General features: G+C 42.4%; 1 protein-coding gene across 3 annotated transcripts in view; it reads right to left on the reverse strand.

Moving 5' to 3' along the window:
- IL17REL (interleukin 17 receptor E like) overlaps window positions 1–18876 on the reverse strand; it is a 148772-nt gene extending 129896 nt beyond the window's left edge. For all 3 annotated transcript variants that reach the window (XM_068272696.1, XM_068272694.1, XM_068272695.1), the window contains exon 1: window positions 18735–18876. In XM_068272696.1, coding sequence (XP_068128797.1) covers window positions 18735–18872 — 138 coding nt within the window. In that variant the 5' untranslated portion in view covers window positions 18873–18876. The remainder of the gene's footprint in view (window positions 1–18734) is intronic.
- Window positions 18877–19454: the final 578 nt, after the last annotated feature.

The following is a 19454-nucleotide window of genomic DNA, read 5'->3' on the forward strand; positions in this document are numbered from 1 at the left end:
TGTCTGAAGACTGGGAGGAGGGCGGGAAATGCATACACAGACAAAGTAAGGGAGGAAACAATGTCAGGATTGGCTTCAAGATAGACACAAACAAAATTGAAAATGACATCATGTATTTTTAATCAACAACAATAAAGAGCTGATATTACGATACAGATGGTGATGACTCTTTAATTACTATTTATGAGTACCAAGGAGTGCAGAGGTACCTAGAATCTTTGCACATCAACCTGTATTTCCTCCTTGGGTGCTTGCTACACACAGGCCTCGATTCACAAAGCGGTGATAACCCAGTTATCACGCCTAAAAGACTTTAGGCGTGATGACCTTTTCACCACTGAGTTATCACCGATTTTTCCTGATCTTCGCGCGCAAAGTCCCATAGGGCTTAATGGGAGCTTCGCGCGAAGCGTCGGGTGTTGCGCGCGCACTTACGCGCGTACGCGCGTACGCGCGTACGCGCGGCAACTTCGCGCGAGTTTCTACTTATCATGCCTAAAGTGACTTTAGGCGTGATAAGGGCCTTTTCACCACGGTGCTAACACTTTGCACCGCTTGGTGAATCGAGCCCACAGTGTTGATTAAAATTACTTTTTACAATTTGTAGATAGCAGTGACCATAAGCAAAAACTTAACTTTAACTTATTTTTTAGCCTGGAATCTGTGTTTTACTATAGGCAACCCAGATATGTTTCTACCTGTAACATCAATCAACTGCACAAAGCAGGAGTTCTTGTTATTTTCCACACCTGAACTACTCAAGTGACTGGCACGTGACAGCATGTGCACTCCCAAATTTACAGACAACGAAATGCTTATGGCTGTGTGTTTCTGTCCTCAGTGGAGTAGATCAAAGAGATACAAATTCTTCCGCGTGTATACAAATGTTATGCAAATATATGCAGTTTGAAAATTGATTGGTCCATTTTGAAGCTGCATATATTTGCATAAAAATGTGCATGCATTTGCATCAACTCTGAAGTATTTGAATCTCATTGATCATTCCTAGTCCTCAGAATTACTGCATATAGTTTGGTTCAATACTTGGCATTAATCGTAGCAATATGCAGCGCCCAATTATGAGGAAACCGTAAATCTGAACAAAAATGGCTCTTTAACAGAACTGGTTGTGTTTGTTTTGTTGATTGTTTGTTTTGTCGGCTGCCTACATTAAATACATTGCCAACCTTTGGGAAAACAGAAGTTATTACAAGTAAAAAAAATGAAAAGATGAAATGAAAACAATTTTCTGTATCAAAAAAGGAAGTTAACTGTGACAAGGAAATAGAAGGTGAGGAAATCCCTAAAAATACACTAAGCTTCTTCCTTATTGATAGCGTTTATAGATGTGAAGGTGTTTATTTAAAGATTTCAAAACACAATGAAAGACAGCTCTGTAGACAGCTGAATGGCCTAATCAGTCCAGTATTGTAATGCCGTTCCCTTATTTGAATACTGTTACAATGATTGCTTTTCAGGTAAAGGAAGACAGTGTTAAAAATAAAAACAGATATACTTTCAAAGGTAATGTCTGTTGTAGCTTTATAAAAAGCATAACTTCCTCATGCAAACCAACATTTATTAATAATGACTATTACACTGCATTGGATTGATGTTTAATTTCCTTGCCTAAGTGATGATTTATTTCTAGAGATGGCCAGAACGGTTCGCATGCGAACTTATTCATGCGAACATCGCAGGTTCGCATTCGCGATCGAACGCAAACTTTATGCGAGTTCGACCCGCCCCTATACTACATCATTGGGCTAAACTTTGACCATCTACATCCCAGTCAACAGACACATGGCAGTCAATCAGGCTGCACTCCCTCCTGGAGCCTCCACCGCCTTATAAAAGGCAGAAGCGTCGGCCATTTTCTCACTCTCTGCTGTTGCATTAGTGAGAGATTAGGGAGAGACATTGGAGAGATAGGGAAAGCGTTAGTTAGGAGGTCTGTTAGCTTGCTCCGTGCTCATATTTGTTGCTAAAAAGCACCCCAAAGCAGCTCTTTTGAGAGCTAAAGTTCTTGTGATGTGTTTTTTTTGTGTGGCCCACTGACACTGCATATACTGCCCTGTCTGTTACAGATGGCCCTTGCTAATTGCTATACTGTGCCAGGCCCAGCACATTCAGTGCCTACCTTTTCCCTGCACCTGTGTGTGCGACAGCTGCACGTTGTATTGTAATACCAGTCACTGCATACCTTTCACTGCACCTGTGTGACAGCACGCAGTTTTATATACCAGTCACTGCATACCTTTTCACTGCACCTGTGTGTGTGACAGCTGCACATTGAATTGTAATACCAGTCACTGCATACCTTTCACTGTGCCTGTGTGACCGCACGCTGTTTTATATACCAGTCCGTGCATACCTGTTAACTGCACCTGTGTGACAGCTGCAGATTGTACTAGTCAATGCATACCTTTCAATGCATCTGTGTGACCACACGCTGTTTTATATACCAGTCACTGCATACCTTTTCCCTGCACCTGTGTGACTGCAAATTGTTATACCATACCAGCAGTCACTGCATACCTTTCACTGCACCTGTGTGCCTACACATTGTTATACCAGCAGTCAGTGTATACCTTTCACTGCACCTGTGTGACTGCACATTGTATTAGTCAAGTCAGTGCATACTTTCACTTCATCCCCCCCAATATGGACAAAACAACAGGCAGAGGCAAAGCAAGAGGCAGGCCACCCGGCAGGTCTGTTCGAGGTCGTGCTGTCATAATTTTGTGTGGCCCTGGACCAAAGTACAGTGTTCAGAAGGCACGTCCCATCAACTCCCAAGATTGGCAGGACGTAGTTGACTATTTAACACATAACACCTCATCTTCCTCAGCTTCCGCACGGAACTGTGACATATCTTCTTCCTCCTGCTCTGATTCTGGCACCCCACTTAACACTCAGTCAGCAGCCACCAAAGTGATATCATTTCAGGGCTCAGCAGTGTGGAAATTTTTGTGTGTGTCTGCCTTAGATGAGGGCAATGCCATCTGTACTCTCTGCCACCGAAAACTGAGCCATGGAAAGACCAAGACCCGCGTAGGGACAACTGCCTTATGAAGGCACATGATGACAAAGCACAAACTGCAATGTGATGACCACCTGAGGAAAAGCAGCACACAAAAGCAAAGCCACACAACGCAGTGGAAGATACCAGGCCACAATTTCTCAAAAAACTTGATACCCAAACTGTACCGTGATGTTGAAAGGCAAGTGGTGTCATCTCTGGCACACAGTATTGGGTCAAGGATCCATCTGACCAAAAATGCCTGGTCTGCAAAGCACGGTCAGGCCTGCCCGAAGACTAAGTCAGTCCCCATACACAGCATCTCTGCCTGCATGCCATGTGACTGCCTGCCCCTAGACTCAGTCCCCAGTCCCCACACAGCATCTCTGCCTGCAGGCCGCTTGACTGCCTTCTCCGCCACCACCAACAGGGTCCAGGACTCCAGGTGGATTCCTGAATTTTTAAGGCCACTGCTAGCAGAGGCCGCTAACAAAAACAATAATAATTTATTTCTGGTCCGTGTACATGCCTGCCTAATTTTTCTGGCTGCACTGCGCTTGCAACAACAAAACAAAAGGCATGTACAACAACAAATAGCATTTGTAAAGCGCTTGTCTGGAAGTCTGGAAATGCCAGGCTAAACAGGTGGCTTTTCAGTCTGGATTTGAATAGCTCCAGGGATGGTGATGTCTTTACTGGGTGTGGCAGGGAGTTCCAAAGAGTAGGGGCAGCATGACAGAAGGCTCTATCTCCAGATTTTTTGAGGTGCACTCTGGGAGTGACCAAGTTTATAGAACTTGCTGATCTGAGGTTGTGAGAGGTGTGGTGCAGCTTCAGCAAGTCCTTCATGTATCCAGGGCCCAGATTGTGCAGGGATTTGAATGCCAGCAGTCCAATCTTGAAGAGTATTCTCCATTCTACTGGTAGCCAGTGCAGTGAGCGAAGGATCGGTGTAATGTGACAGTGGCGAGGCTGGTTTGTTAGCAATCTGGCAGCAGCATTCTGCACTAATTGCAGGCGACGCAGGTCCTTTTTGGGGAGGCCAGCATAAAGGGCATTGCAGTAGTCCAGCCGTGATGTGATGAAGGCGTGGACTAGGGTTGGAAGATCCTCTGGGGGAATCAGATGTTTAATCTTTTGCAATGTTCTACAGATGAAAGTAGGAAGATTTAACTACAGATGAAATTTGGCTTCTGAAACTCAAATCCTCATCGATTAGTACGCCAAGGCTGCGCACAAGGTTGGAGCTGTTTATGTCTGAATTCCCAATCTTGATTGGTGTTGTTTTAGGATAGAGCTGTTTTGATGGCGAGTGCTGGCTTTGGACAAACAGGACCTCAGTTTTGTCAGCATTCAGTTTCAACCAGTTATCATTCATCCATGCCTGTAGCTCAGCTAAGCAAGAGTTTATTTTTGGAGTAGGGTCTGTTCCACCAGGTTTGAAGGACAGGTATAGCTGTGTGTCCATTCCCCTTCGTGATCGTGACCTTGCCGTGGTGAAGGGGCTTGCATATCATAATGAAGCAATGACCGGCTGTATGAGTGTGTTGGGGGGCACACCCAAGATAATAAGGTTGTTGCTTCATTGTGGACAGACCAAATTCGAACAGCTGGACTGTCACTGTTGTTCTATCATTGAACTACCTCAGCCTGGCGGCCATATGGGCTTGAAAACCGCCATCGCCTGCACTCTCGCCATGGTGCGCACCAATCCAGCACGGCCATCACTACACAAACAGCTGTTTGCGGTGCGTTACACAGTGAGTTTGGTCTGTCAGTGTGAAGCAGTACACTAATTACACTACCTGATTGATGTATACACACGCAAGATGTTTTGTTTTAAAGCACTTTATGACTCCAATTTAGCATTGCAATGTGATTTCTGCCCTTAAAACCCTGCTCTGCGTCAAATCCGTAATTTTCCCCGGGACTTTTGGCTTGTATCCCACTCCGCCATGCCCTCCTCCAGGTGTTAGACCCCTTGAAACATCTTTTCCATCACTTTTGTGGCCAGAATTAGTGTTTGAAGTTTTGAAAGTTCACCTGCCCATTGAAGTCTATTGCGGTTGGCAAGGTTCACTCGAACGCAAACTTTTGCGGACGTTCGCATTCGAGGTTCGCAAACCGAAAATCGGAGGTTTGAGCCATCTCTATTTATTTCTAACTGATTCCACAGCTATTTTAGTCATGCTTATGTAAATTGTACTAAAAAATAGGTTTTTCTATGTCTTGAAGCCGAAAAACAAAATTGCACAAAAATACATTGACAGCGTTCTATATAAATAAACATGTTTCCTCGTTCCAGTTTTGTGGAATTTTCTTACGAGCTAATAATAATTTCGTACAGTATGGCTGTTTTTCATATAGCATACTAATTGCAGTATATAATCTATATAATCCAATTTTGCCACAAAATATTTTTATTTCAGGGTTTGAGGCCTGTTTTGTCTCACTGCTTAATGCCTACTAATGTCAGTGGATAGAAAAATGCCACCTGTAGAAAATCTAAAAATACAGCACAGCGTGAAATAACTTGTTTGCAGCCTAAAAGCTAAAATGGTTTTACGATGGAAGCCACATGCATTTTAAAATCATATGTGATCACAAAATGGACGCCGCATCTGCTGTAAGAGGAGGAACCCGGTGCTGTGGTATGTCGTTCCACTCCTCACTGCTCTGCATAGTTGGAGAGGGGGCTCTTTCTGAGCGGGTGGGGTCTCTTCTTTGATAAGGGTGGTGAGAAAAGGGGGAGGTGACATACTGGTTACCAAACTGGTTAGTGGGGGGGGGGAGGGTTGACTGGGCACATTTTGCTGTGGGAGAGGAGGTGGGGGGATTATTTCTGCCCATTGCTATACATGTACATTAACTGAACTCTCAAGCAATTGGGAAGGACAGTAATCTGTTATCAGGCAATCCCCACCAGTGCTGGATAACAGGAATTTTACTGTATAAATTGTTGTGTTTTTGTTTATTTCAGGCAGAAGGTGTAATGGTGAGTTGTCCCGCCTTGGGAACCAAATGGCTAGAAACAGCCATACAATTAAATAGGTTTTTTTTTTTGTTTTTGTTTTTTTGTGCTTCAATCAATGAATGTAGGGTGCCGTTATAGGAATATTTAACACATTATGGATGCTCTTAGTGATAATTTTTTATCAGCCCATTCCACCCATAACCAAGTGTGGTCACTATAACTCCCTCCTATCCTCCCACAGGAAATGCAGATACAATTTCAACACCTGTTAGTGTTGGCCCCACTACCCCCACCATAACAAATGTGCCAAGCATAACTCCTAATCCATCCCCCTATAGTAAGTGTGGTCATTTAATTCCTGCTCCGACCATAACAACTGTGACCAGCACACACACACACACCCCTCCCCACAATAGCAAGAGTGCAGCCAGCATGACTCCCTTCTACCCACCATGCCAAGAGTGATGGCCAATCCCCCTTATTCTTCCCATTAACATGTGTGATCAGTGTAACTAAAAAAACAAAACAACAATGAGTGTGGCTATCATAGCGCCCCCCCTCCTCCCCAACAAGTGGAGCTTCCATAACAACCCCCCTTTCAGTTGCAGAGTAGTAGGGCAATGGAGCAGAACTTTACCCGCCCCATTGTTGCAGCAGGTCTGCTTTCCTCTACATAACAGCGTGCAGCTGCCTGTTGTGGGATACATGTTACACCACAGTTGATAGGCACCCTAGTGAGGGTATCCGTGTGCTAAGCTGATATGGTGCTGTAGTCCAGCAGCTTCCAAAGCATAAGTAGTAGAGATCAGCAGCACCATGTAGATGTATTTAAGCTCTTTATTGCATAAAGATAAAGCCCAGGGACAGCGACAGACGCCGTTTCGGAGGAAAACTCCTTCCTCAAGCTTTATTAGCAGAAGTTGGCGCTAAGGAGACTAGAACACCTAAGCTGCAAGTTCCAAAGAGGGGATCCCAGGACCCTCAAAAATCAACTATAAACAATTTATAAATAAGGAACACGCGCTAGTGATAATGATTTAATGTATAAAATTCTCATGTACATAGATAAAATGCTAAAAAAAACCACACCTATAACAAAACACTCATGTCTTTCATACTATTCACAATCATACCATAAATTCATCAGGTGTATCAAAAACCTCTTCCTAACAACCTGAGCTAATTAAGATCTACACCTAGACTCTAGATTGCTTGTTGGCAGTCCTTAATAGCATATGATTCCTGGAGCATAGAAAAAAGGCTTTTTTCTTTTCTTTCTTTCCAGCAACTATTCCAAAAATAGATCGTATATTAAGATCCTATTCATGAGAAGAGTTGATCAATTTTGTGCAATAAACAGGTATCAGTTCCAACAGTGCATCACTCAGCCTCAGTGGATTCAGCCCGTTTGATATGTGCTGTCAGTTTTTCACACAGGCATCCTAAGACTTTATAAGTCACACTGCATAGATCAGCCTCAGTGGATTCAGCCCGTTTCATATGTGCTAACAGTCTCGTTTACAAACGCTTTTTCAAGCGTGACTTTACAGCAAACTATGTTCAATCAGAGTATCTCTATGTCTTAGAAGCTCCTCTCCCCGATCTTCAAGCTATAGACTCAGCCGGGTACTTCAGAGCTCCCTTTTCCGTTCAGCTCTCGGCGATGCTTGGTCGCATACGTCACTTCCTGCTGACAAGTTCAGCGTGACGCCCGCTGTCTGTTCCAGCAAGCCGTAAGCTGCTCTTTCTGGTGACGTCACCTTAAAGCAATAGGATCCTTTGATGTGCAAATGGTCGCTAAGCGCTATTGCGGCCAGTTTAGTTCCTAAATGCTCCAGAAACGGTTTATTCAGTTACAAGAGAACCTCTTGCGTTTCAGCTATAATACGTTAGCCTTCTTCAGGAGCATTGATTTTACTCGACATAGTTCATCCACTTAAATAGGTTTTTGCCTGCTCCACCACCCATGTGCAGGTTTATCTCCGCCCACCTCATCATTATGCAAAGTGTGGGTTTATGCAAGTACTTAGCTCATTTTGGCACCTCACAGCTTTTCTTATGCAGATTTATCAACACCCACCTCATCATTATGCACACGTGGGTTTATGCAGATCCTTATACTACCTCTATGACATCTCACAGCTTATCATGTGCATATTTATCTTCACCCTTCTCATCAATATGCAAATGTGGGTTTATGCAGATATTTTACTCATAACTTATCATACTACCATCACAGCAATCCATGCATAATTCTACTCCTTTCATCAATCATGCCTATTGTTTGAATGTATAGTCATTCATTAAAAAAAGCGAATGTTTCCATCTCGCTATTTAATCCTTTTGGCATCAATGTGTCCAGCTGAAAGATCCATCTGGATTCATTCCTAGACATTTTCCTAATAAAATCACCCCCCCTCGGACTCCTCTTTATAACTTCTAAACCAAAAAAGATTGTACCCTTCAAACTTCCATTATGTCTCTCTTTATAATGGTTAGAAAGTGGGTGTTTCTCATTTTTCTTAAGTATATTTTTAAAATGTTCCCCTATACGTGTATGCAATACTCTCTTTGTTCTTCCAACATATCTTTTATGACAGGGACATTGGATACAATATATGACCCCCTTCGTATTGCATGTTATGGAGTCTTTAATCTTAAAGGACACCCCAGCCGGTGTGATGACTTCAGTGACTTTTCCAGGATTATGTGTCATTCTGCAGTTATTGCAGAATCCACATCTTTTAAAACCCTGTTGTCCTTTTAATATCATTGACATATCTCCTTTATTAATTTCATTAGCAGCTGTGGCAATAGAAAGGCCCACATTAGGGGCTCTTTTAAAGATTAGTTTTGGGTTCTCTGGTAATATTTCCCCCAGAATTTTATCCTCCTTCAATACGTTCCAGTGTTTCCGGACAATTCCAGATATCACCCTGGATTGTGATGTGTATTGAAGGACCATGGAAAAGTCACTCCCGTCCCACTCTGTTTTAGTTTTTGGGGCTAATAAGTCTTCTCTTTTCTTACATGCAATCACCCTTCTAGATTCCTCTATCTGTCTTTTGGGGTAACCTTTTTCAAGGAGGCAGTTCTCGAGATTCTCCGCTTCTTCATTATATTCAGCAATTTCTGTACAATTGCGGCGCAATCTCGTGAACTGCCCCCTGGGAACACCATTCAACCAGCGTGGTAAATGACAGCTGGTATGAAGGATGTAGCTGTTCACATCCACTGCCTTCTGGAAAGTTTTTGTCTTTAAAACTCCAGAATCGATGTATATTTCTAGGTCTAGAAAGCTTACCCTGGTATCACTTATATTCACAGTAAACTTAATATTCCAGTCATTGTTGTTAGCACTAACAATGAACTGTTCCAATGAATGTCGGTCACCCCTCCAGACCAATAGTACATCATCTATAAAACGGCGCCATGTCCTCAAGCTGTATAGGCTCACTCGAGGGAGGGAGGCCACTATGATAGGCTTGAGTGTGCCTATACAGCTTGAGGAAGGAGTTTGCCTCCGAAACAGCGTCTGTCGCTGTCCCTGGGCTTTATCTTTATGCTGATCTCTACTACTTATGTTGTGGGATACATGCCTTTGTATGATTTCTGGCATTCATGTCACTTGACATGGGAACACTAGAGCCATATAGAGGTATATATCACACAGCAGTCAGCTTCTAACTGCTATGATGTGGAAATCATACTCAGAGCTGTGCTGGAACAGGTAATAGGCTACTAATTTGAAAAATGGAAAAATGGATGGTGGCTACTGGGGTGTCCTAAAGGGATCCTGATAATTGGAGTGGGCCAGCAAGGCTGTTGGCTCCTGCTCCCCTAATGCTTCTGGGGCTATTTCTCTGTTAGTTATGCCACTGGTATTGCTGGTGAGATTGTCAGGATTAGTGATGTAGCAATAGGGGAAGCAGAGGTTGCAAACTTAATGGGGCCTTTTGACCAGAGGGGCCCATTAGGGGTCCTCCCTCAACCACAGTATTAGCTCTTTATTGGTGCTATGCTGGTAATGATCCCTTCTATATATGCTTTGAATAGTGGTAACCATTAACAAACTGTTCCCCTCCTCTGCTAATACCTCTCATACTGCGGAAGTCTTTTTTTCTGTGACCACATGAAAAGCTGCTTCCAGATTAACCAAAGTAGAGACAGCTGTTGTCAGCACAACCTCCATTATTGCCACAGGGAGAGGGATTTATAATGACATTGTGGCCACTGCATGTTGAGGAAATAGATAAAACGGTTATTGATTACATGCAAAAGAGGCAAGAGTTAACCCTTTATTTATATGCTGAAGCTTAAAGACATGCAGAGTAACATGCAAAGCAACATTGCAAATCATGTTGGTGTTTATAAGCGACATACCATGTGCTGTGACAGTGGGTACCAGGTGGGATATGTCTAACGGACGTTTCACGCAACTCAAGTGCATCTTCTGAGGCTAATCCACGTTTAGCACCAATATGATTTGCAATGTTGCTTTGCAAATTACTCTGCACAGCTTCCTGACTGGAAGGGGAGTGGAGACGCATTATGATGTCATTGTCTTGTCATGTGAATTACTTTACAGAAAAGCAGATCACTAAGATGACTCAGTGTGCTGAGGAGCCGCACATCCTGACCAGGGGAGGACCAGGATATACAGAATTCATGTATTATAACCCATAGTGAAAATGGTAGAGGAAGAGGCAGATTTTCCTTCCTCTTGAGTCTGCAAAGAGTTTGATTTTTACCTATTTTTATCATTAATAGCTGACTTTGTAATTTACAGAACTTTCCAGACAGATGAAACTGTAGACAAAACCACAAATCATAAAGCCACTTCAGCTACTCTAATGCCAGCTGCAACATTCCTAATCATATCTGTTGTTCCTCTTCCTGGATCATATTTGCTCTGGGTTAGAATCTTGCTTATTTTAGACGCCCGGATACGTCTGTATTTACATGAGCACAGTGGGAAACATCAAGTCAGGTTCCTAGCTGGTTCTAAAGTCATATAACTGGCAGGAAAAAAATTGTGACATGTAGGAGAATTCACATGCACTCAGGGGCATAACTAGAGGGGAGCAGCCCCAGTGACTGCAGGGTGGGGGAGGGGAGGCAGAGCTGTAAGGGGCCCCCATCTACTACCTCACTCCCTCTGATAAAGGGGTCCATCCTTCAGATCAGGAGTATTCAGGGCTACATTTGTTATGGTTGTGCAGATTATGATGTCCACACTTATAGCCCGTCCAAGATGGGCTCCAAGGCTGTGAGGGTCACCAGTGGAAAGCAAGGGAAACAGTGTAACCATTGGGGGGCTACTTCAAAGTTTTTCCATGGGAGGGGCATGATTTGTAGTTATGCCCCTCATAGGCAAACTCAGGGGGGGATTCCAGCTGCCCAGAACCCCCCCAGACCAGGGCCAGTGCAGTGTCTGGGGACAGCCACAAGTTGAGACACCAGAATATGTGCAGGCATCCTGCAGCTCACAGCACCGCCCCCTTTCTTTCCCTGCTACAGTTGACTTTGGATGTAGCAGCAGCGTGTGTACAGAGCATGGAGCAGCAGGCTGAGTACAGAGCATGGAGCAGCTCTGGAGAACTTAACAGAGTCAGGTATGAGCACAGCTATGTGCCCTGCTGTGTGAATGCTTCACTTTCCCCTTCATTACTAATGTCAGCTGTCCTCATTATTATCTGTATCCAAACTGCTGCTGATCGATCCCGTTGTCAGTTGGTCGGATGGGAAATTGCATTATGTGTACCCAGCATTATGTCCCACCATAATATTATACTGTTTTGTGCGTAGCTGAGGGAGACCTTTCAGGAAGCCCCCTCCCCCCCCCCCCCCTTGAAAATCCTGGGTTTGCCCCTGCCCCACGTACTGTATTTCTGCATGTTTAGATGTTTGCCTGAAGTTTGTGATAAACTCCCAAGTGAAGTAAAGAGCACTCACTGGAAACCTGTCTTATATGTCGATGTTATGTGTAACCCAATCTGTTTAGGCTATGCTGCACAAAATGTGACTCTGATATCTGAAAATATTGGAAGTTCAGTTGTACTCACAGTAAGTTAATGCTGTTATTTATAGAACATATCATTTATTTGTTAGCAACTGCCATGAAAGTGAAACAAATAAATTAAAGTTAATAGGATTGCATTTAGCACATTTTTTTTAAAAGTCAAAAAATAATTTTAAAGTCTTAATGACCAGTAAAGGGGATTTTACATCAAGAAAGGCATTGTCCTAAGAAACCATATACTTTGGCCTCGATTCATAAAGCATTACCTCATGCGGTAATGCTGAAAACAGCAGACTTTACCGACCACTTAGCAAAATGTCAATTCATAAAGGCTGTTACTGCATGAAAAGCTGACATTACCGACCAGGGAGCTAAATTACCGACTTGGCTGCAGTTACCGACAACACATGTCAGTAAATTGTCAGCAAATGTCAATTCATAAAGCCTTCAACAAGCGGTAAGCCTGGTGGTAGTTACCGACACCTCTGGTGAGGCGATAACAAGTTACCGACAGGCGACAGCTATGACAGCTCTGATGAATGCCAAAGTGCAGAGATCCGAAGTCTGTTTGAGTCATCAGTGGAGAGAGCCGGAGAGCCCTCTGTGTTAATCATTTTAGCAGGCAGGGAAAGACTGTGTGACTCATCTGTCTGAGTCATCAGTGGAAAGAGCCGTCTGTGTGAGTCATTTCTGCAGGCAGGGAAAAACAGTGTGACTCATCTGTCTGAGTCATCAGTGGGAAAGCCAGAGAGAGCCGTCTGTGTGATTCATTTCTGCAGGGCAAAGAGAGGATCGAGACACTGCTCTACTCTACCACTCAATGGGCTGCGGTAATTTACCGACCTCCAAGGGCAGCTGGGGAAATCTTTATGAATTAGCACACAGACCGGGAAAATACCGAGTGCGGTATTTTCCCGACAAGATTTTTGTTATCGCACTGCTGTTTATGAATCGAGGCCTTTATGTCTTTGGTTGTAATTAACCTTTTCAAGGGGTTTTCCACTCTAAAATTATCTCAGTAAGACATGCTTCTTATGCATGGTATGATTATGAAGCCCAAGCTGTGAAAACACTATTCTCTGTAGAGAATAGACATGTAGTAACTTTTAGTTTCTTTGTAAATGATAGACACCTGATTCAATAAACTTTACTCCTGACTTTTCTCTCAGGAGATGTTTTCTCATCATGGGCCTAATGCATGAGGCTAGGGGCCCACTATACCGCTTTCAGTGGCGTTTATGCTTTTTTTATACTGAAAGGCTATCAGAGTGAGCCCATAGCAGTATTGTGATTGCGAGCCAATCACAAAAATGCTGCCCTACAGCATTTTTGCGATTGAAACAGAGTGATTGCATTTAGGCCAATGAGGACTAAATTGCAGTTGCTACGAAATTGTGGCAAAAATGCGGTGCTTCAGCAATTGGCAAATGGCTTTTAACTTCCTAATGGCCCGGAATAGCCAGACCTTTGCGCATTATAACACATGTAATGGTTTTCGCGCGCAAACACAAATATTCAGAACATTTTTGAGTGAAAATTCGCGTTTTCATGCGAAAACCATTACGCACTTTGTTACACGCTCAAAACGCTAGCACGGAGGTGATAAGCATTACCACTCTTTTGTGAATCAAGCCCATTTTGTGATGGAGCTGTCTGCGTGCTCAGTTTCTGCAGCCAAGATGCTTTCCGTGGTGCTGAAGGTGACAAAAACCAGCATGGTTCTCCCCCTGAAAGAATGCCATACCCACCAGTAGAGGAGGTTGTGGCTCCACCCCTTCCCTGTTTCAGCTCTGTTTCCACTATTAGTAGGCTTAGTGGCTCTGTGGACTAATCCACATGCCTGCTAGTATTTTTTATTATTATTATTATTTAGTATTTATATAGCGCCAACATCTTCCGCAGCGCTGTACAGAGTATATATATTCTTTTTCACTAACTGTCCCTCGAAGGAGCTCACAATCTAGTCCTTATCATAGTATATTGTAGTCTAGTGCCAATTTAGGGGGGCAACCAATTAACTTATCGGTATGTTTTTGGGATGTGGGAGGAAACCGGAGTGCCCGGAGGAAACCCACACAGACACGGGGAGAACATACAAACTCCTTGCAGATGTTGACATGGCTGGGATTCTAACCGGGGACCCAGTGCTGCAAGGCAAGAGCGCTAACCACCAGCGGAGCTTTGTCATAAATCATGAGCTCATATGTGAGCAAAAGTTCATGTTACTATTGAGCCAAGCCTTAATACCAGCTTCAGTGACACATGATAAAAAGTAATTTATACTCTAGTTACTTCAGCCAATGCATTAAGGTGGCCTTTCACTGTATCCTATCAACGTTTTGAAATAATCGATCAGTGATCCACACACTGAAATTGATATTTGATAAATTAATGCTGGCAATTAAACTGTTCAAAGAGTGAATCGTAGTGCCCCCTCCCCCTCCTCTCCCCTTCACTAAGCTGATGATGTGCATGTTCAGAACCACTGAATCGATTATCATTTAACTGAAATGCACTTGATTCATGTACAATCAATGTCAATTTTCGATTCTGCTCAGTCGAGTTTTTCCATTATCTATCAGATATCAATTGGTTTGAATCCATCAAACCTGCAAAATTTTAAACGATTCATAATGAATTCAATAAAAGAATCAAATCTATAGGTCGAGCAAATACCAGAATCAATCAGTGTATGACCACCTTTAGGCCTCTTATCTCCAAAATACTTTGGACCTGATGCTCTAAACATTTAGGTGTACATAGCTTTTTATCTAATTTTTTGAATTTTTCTGGCTTCATTTTACTTCATAATCCACTAACATAAGACTCATTGGTGGGGCCCTGGCTCCAAATCTGACAGAGTTCATAGCCCATACATTTTATTTTGGAGCTCCACCCTTATCACTGGTGTTCATGAGGGCTCTATAGGAATATCCCTGCGATCAGTGGGGTGCCTAGTATTAGGAGTGAGAGTTTTTGACATGATCTGATTGCACCAAAATCACAGCGCTCCGATTAAAACACTGGGGCCATATGCAATTCACTTTTTCCACCTGAGTTTTCTCCTAGGAGATATTTTTTCGAGGTAATTTGTAAATAGATTTTCAGCATTTTGTAATTGAAAAAATACAAAAAAAGTAGGTGAAAAAGTACTATTAAAATTATTTTGAGTATTTTCTTGCTTGCTGGTGGCTTAAAAGGCATATTATTGACAAATTTAAAAATATCACCTAGGACAAAACTCTGGAGAAAAAGTTAATTGCATACGGCCCCCTGTCCAGTGAATTTATATAAGAGGCCATCTGGGAACCCATGCACAATGTGCCAGTGTGTAAAAGTTTGATTTAGTAAACACAAAAGGCCTTGTAACATTTTATTTTGCAATCCTGCAAGCAATACACTGAGGCTTCTGCAATATGAAGATAATATGTATAGTTTTTGTCCTTTAACGTTTGTGTTGGGACCTATGTGTCTATTAACATTCACAAAATATTACTTGCATTTATCAGTAGAAAACTTTTGTCCCATGATCACCAGCATGACCTTTAAACTTAAGGTCAGGTCCGCTGCATTGGAACAGCCAATAAGGATGGTGTTCACCGGACTTTATTCATGCACATGCATTTCCTTAGGAATTTATGCCTGGAGAGCCACATGGTGGGAAATTCACTGATCACTAGAGGAGAGATCTTCTATTGCAATCAAGCCTGCAAGTAAGGAAAGGTGTCGTGAAGAAAAACCCTTCAGACTTCAGAATAAATACTACAACCCTGTGTGTTTTTATCCACTCTAGGGTGATCCCTATTCACTTAGGCTACGGCGGGGTTTTTTTTTATCACTCTGAATTTTGGCAAAAGGATTACACCATAAATCCTGGTTCCTAATATTGTGCAATTCATCAGGCATGGGGATTTTCATAGAGATCATATCCAGCAGTAATGGGGTGGAGCTCTGGAACTGAGAAGAGGAATTATGTCTCTCTTTTATATCCGTAACCCTCGGCTTGTGGTTGCAGGACTTTTAAAGGGGGAGGAGCCACACTGTTTCTTTACTGGCTTTTAATGGTGGTGAACAAGCTCAGCTCCATGAATAGGGTTATTCAGTGAACTGCAGCACACAAAGCCAGTAATGCCATAAAGCATTAGCTCTTAGGAGAGCAAAAGCTCGCATTACTATAGTGAATCAAGCCTGAATGCAGACACTGTAAGGTGCAATAACTGCAATAATGTACAGTATGTAGTGGTTATTGCATCCTGACTGAAGCTTAGTGCATCTGCCAGTTTGTCAACACCTAGCTAGGGAGAAGTGTGATAAAGTAGTAAAAAAAGAAAAAAAAGTAGTAAGAACAGTTATATCAAAGTACAAAAAAGGAGTAAGAAAAGCTATATCAAACTTGAGTACAACTTATTTTGAATACTGTACTGTTTCCAGGGAGCTGAAACGTATGGAAACATCTCCTGTGAAAATCTCTGGGGAGAAATACAATTGAACCAGGATTCCGTCACTGCTAAACAAGTAAAAGCCAGGCTGATCAGATTAGCTGCAATCATGGGATTTTGGAACAACACTCGCCAGTAATGCAGAAAGGCACGGATGCTGTTCCTTAGAAGCTCCTCCTGCTGTTCAAATAGATGTATTTTCCAATTAGCAGCAGAGACATTTGTTTTACTAAGCTCTTACCATAAAATAATATTGCCATCTGAAGTGTCACACGCTTTCCATTGCAAAACTGAATGCAGAACATTTCCTGGTTCAGGTTTCCACACTAGTAATGCATAATGTTCTTTCAGTGCTAATTACAGTTCAAGCACGTGTATGTGGGGTGGGCATATTGCCAACACAAAACAAAACTTATCTTCAGGCACTTGTTGGCTACAGGCAATACACAGCTGCACCAATCATAGTTGTGGTTCCTTTATAACATAAATTGCCATCGTATAAGTGTTTTGTAGCGTGCATTTTCTGAGCCACATCACATGAACATGTTATAACCTACATGGTTCCATTCGCAGGTAATACATTAAAATACAAAAACAATAGCTTTTTTATTTTTTGCTTGTTTTTTACCATAATCAGAAAAAGCAATAAACATGCATACTGACTAGCAGTTTAATTGAATTTCCGTATTATTTCCCATATTAGGACATATTCACACATCACGCCAAGCACAGCAATTCTGAAGCAACTGATTTGGGTGCACTCCTGGTACTTTGGACAGCGCATAGACCACAATGCTAATTGCAGCTATAGCGACACCTAGTGTATAACTTGGGTACCGGAGGCAAAGGAAATTGCCAAATACTGCAAGACAATAGTGGCGGAGGGACTGTGCAGAAAGCGGCAGAGCAACAGATAGCAGCAGCAGCAGGGGTAAGTAAAACGGTGCACATTGGCATTAATAGTGTTAGGCTAGGCAGGGGGGCTGTTAGAAGTAGTCAGTAGGTTAACATTAGGAGTAGGTGGAGGTAGGTTAGTGTTAGGCATAGGTAGCGGTAGGTTAGTGTTAGAAGTATGCAGAGCAGCGGGTTAGTGTGAGAAATAGGTTAGGTAAAGCAATAGCCAGCACTCAATAGTAGTAGGATATAATATTGCTGATATTCTACTAGCATCTACTAGAGTCATGTGGTCCAGGGCTGGAAAAAAAATCCTGCCGCTCCCAATTGGATGCAATAGAGCACTAAAGAGCATTCACTTGTAGAGAATGGGACAACAGCACAAAATGCCTGCAACCAGTAGCGATGATACTGCTTTAAGCCTCATACACACGAGGCACAAATGCTGGAGACAAGAGACAAAAAAAAAAAAGCAGCGACAGTTCTTCACCAGGTCCCCCTGTGCGGCAGCTGTACACACCTTGCACAGAGGGACAGAGATGCGGCGGAAGCTGTCGCCGAAAGTTTCCTTCCCCCGCCGGAAGCTCCCTTCTGGCTGTGGGTAGCTGTCGCTAGTCCGCACTTACACATGCAGTACACGTTGCGGACTAGCGACAGTTGCGGAGACAGAAGTTGCCAGCGATTGAACTTTTCAAGCGCACGGCAACTGCTGTCTCCGGCGACAGTTCGGGGTGCGTGTGTCATACCCACGGGGCAAATGTCGCCACAACATGCGCGTGCCACGTGTTTTGTGGCGACAGTTGTGCCCCGTGTGTATGAGCCATTAGAGCTAGGTTATATATTAAAAACACTGCAGGATAGACAAGCATCAATCCTGCCAACCACTGAAACTCAACTCATTTCTTTCACTGTTTACTAGGATACTGGCACCTGAATAATCATTTCTAAAAACAGCAAAGACCTTGTAATTATTCCATTAATGTGACTGTAAACAATACAAAAAAAACCAAATAGTTACATTGTTAGGTTCATGCAATAAAACAATCTATGGAGAAAAACATCAAATTAAATAATTTTCTTTCAATAGATGGATTTTCTTCAGACAAGTTGGAAATAGAGAAGTAGGTCAGTTTTTGGCAACATTTACAGTAAGGTACTTTTACAGAATAACACTGACTTTATTAAGGTTTTTAGAATTGATATTTGCCTATTAACAGTAATATTATATACAAGGTAATGAGTTCTTATCTCATACTTTGAATGCATGCAAGATAAGCACAAATGGACTCAGCAAGAACAAAACTTAACAGAATACTTGGAAGAAAATTTAAATAGTAAGCTGAGCTATTGTGTTAAGAAAAAGTACAACAAAAATCAGCTTACCTGTGAACATGAGACACCACATTCTTTTATTCTCTGTATTGTGTGACAGTTAGCAATTCCAAAAACTAAAATAAAAAAGAGTGGAGCGCATGGCTTTCTCCAGCAGAGAAAACAGCACTCTTTATTTTGGAATTTCATTGTTACTCTCACTGTTAGTAGTGACAGCTGTGTGTACATGGGTGACAGCCTTTAAATGCTGTCGTAGTAAAGTTTGACACACCCTCTCTCAAGCTTATTGGTGATGGTGAGGAAGTTCCTTCCTAGTAAAAATGCATGCATGATTCATATCAGGACTTTCCCTTAACTGATCAGCTTGAGACATTACGTCACGCATGTTTAGATAACAGTCACAGCATGCTCATGTAAAACGGTTTATAATGCATTAGGAAACGTAGGAGGAATTGCATTATCATCTATGCATTGTATGTATGCACAAGTATGAATGTTAGGAAAAGTCTTTTATGTGTTCCTAGAAATGAGTCTCCACTGCCAGGTTTTCATGGAGTATGATAATAATAAGCAACTTAGGGCAATGTCCCATGCAGAGATGCATAGTAGCAACAAAACACTGGTAAATCTCTCACATAGTTTCAGCTGATGTCATTTCATATATAATATTTCTATTTATATTGTAAGTACTGTTTTTTGATTTTTTTTTTACAATATCCATTTATAGATAATTTAGCCAGTGTGTGCCCATTGTAATATCTTTTCTCTCCC

Source organism: Hyperolius riggenbachi, chromosome 3 (genome assembly GCF_040937935.1).
Source record: "Hyperolius riggenbachi isolate aHypRig1 chromosome 3, aHypRig1.pri, whole genome shotgun sequence".
Lineage (NCBI taxonomy): Eukaryota > Metazoa > Chordata > Amphibia > Anura > Hyperoliidae > Hyperolius > Hyperolius riggenbachi.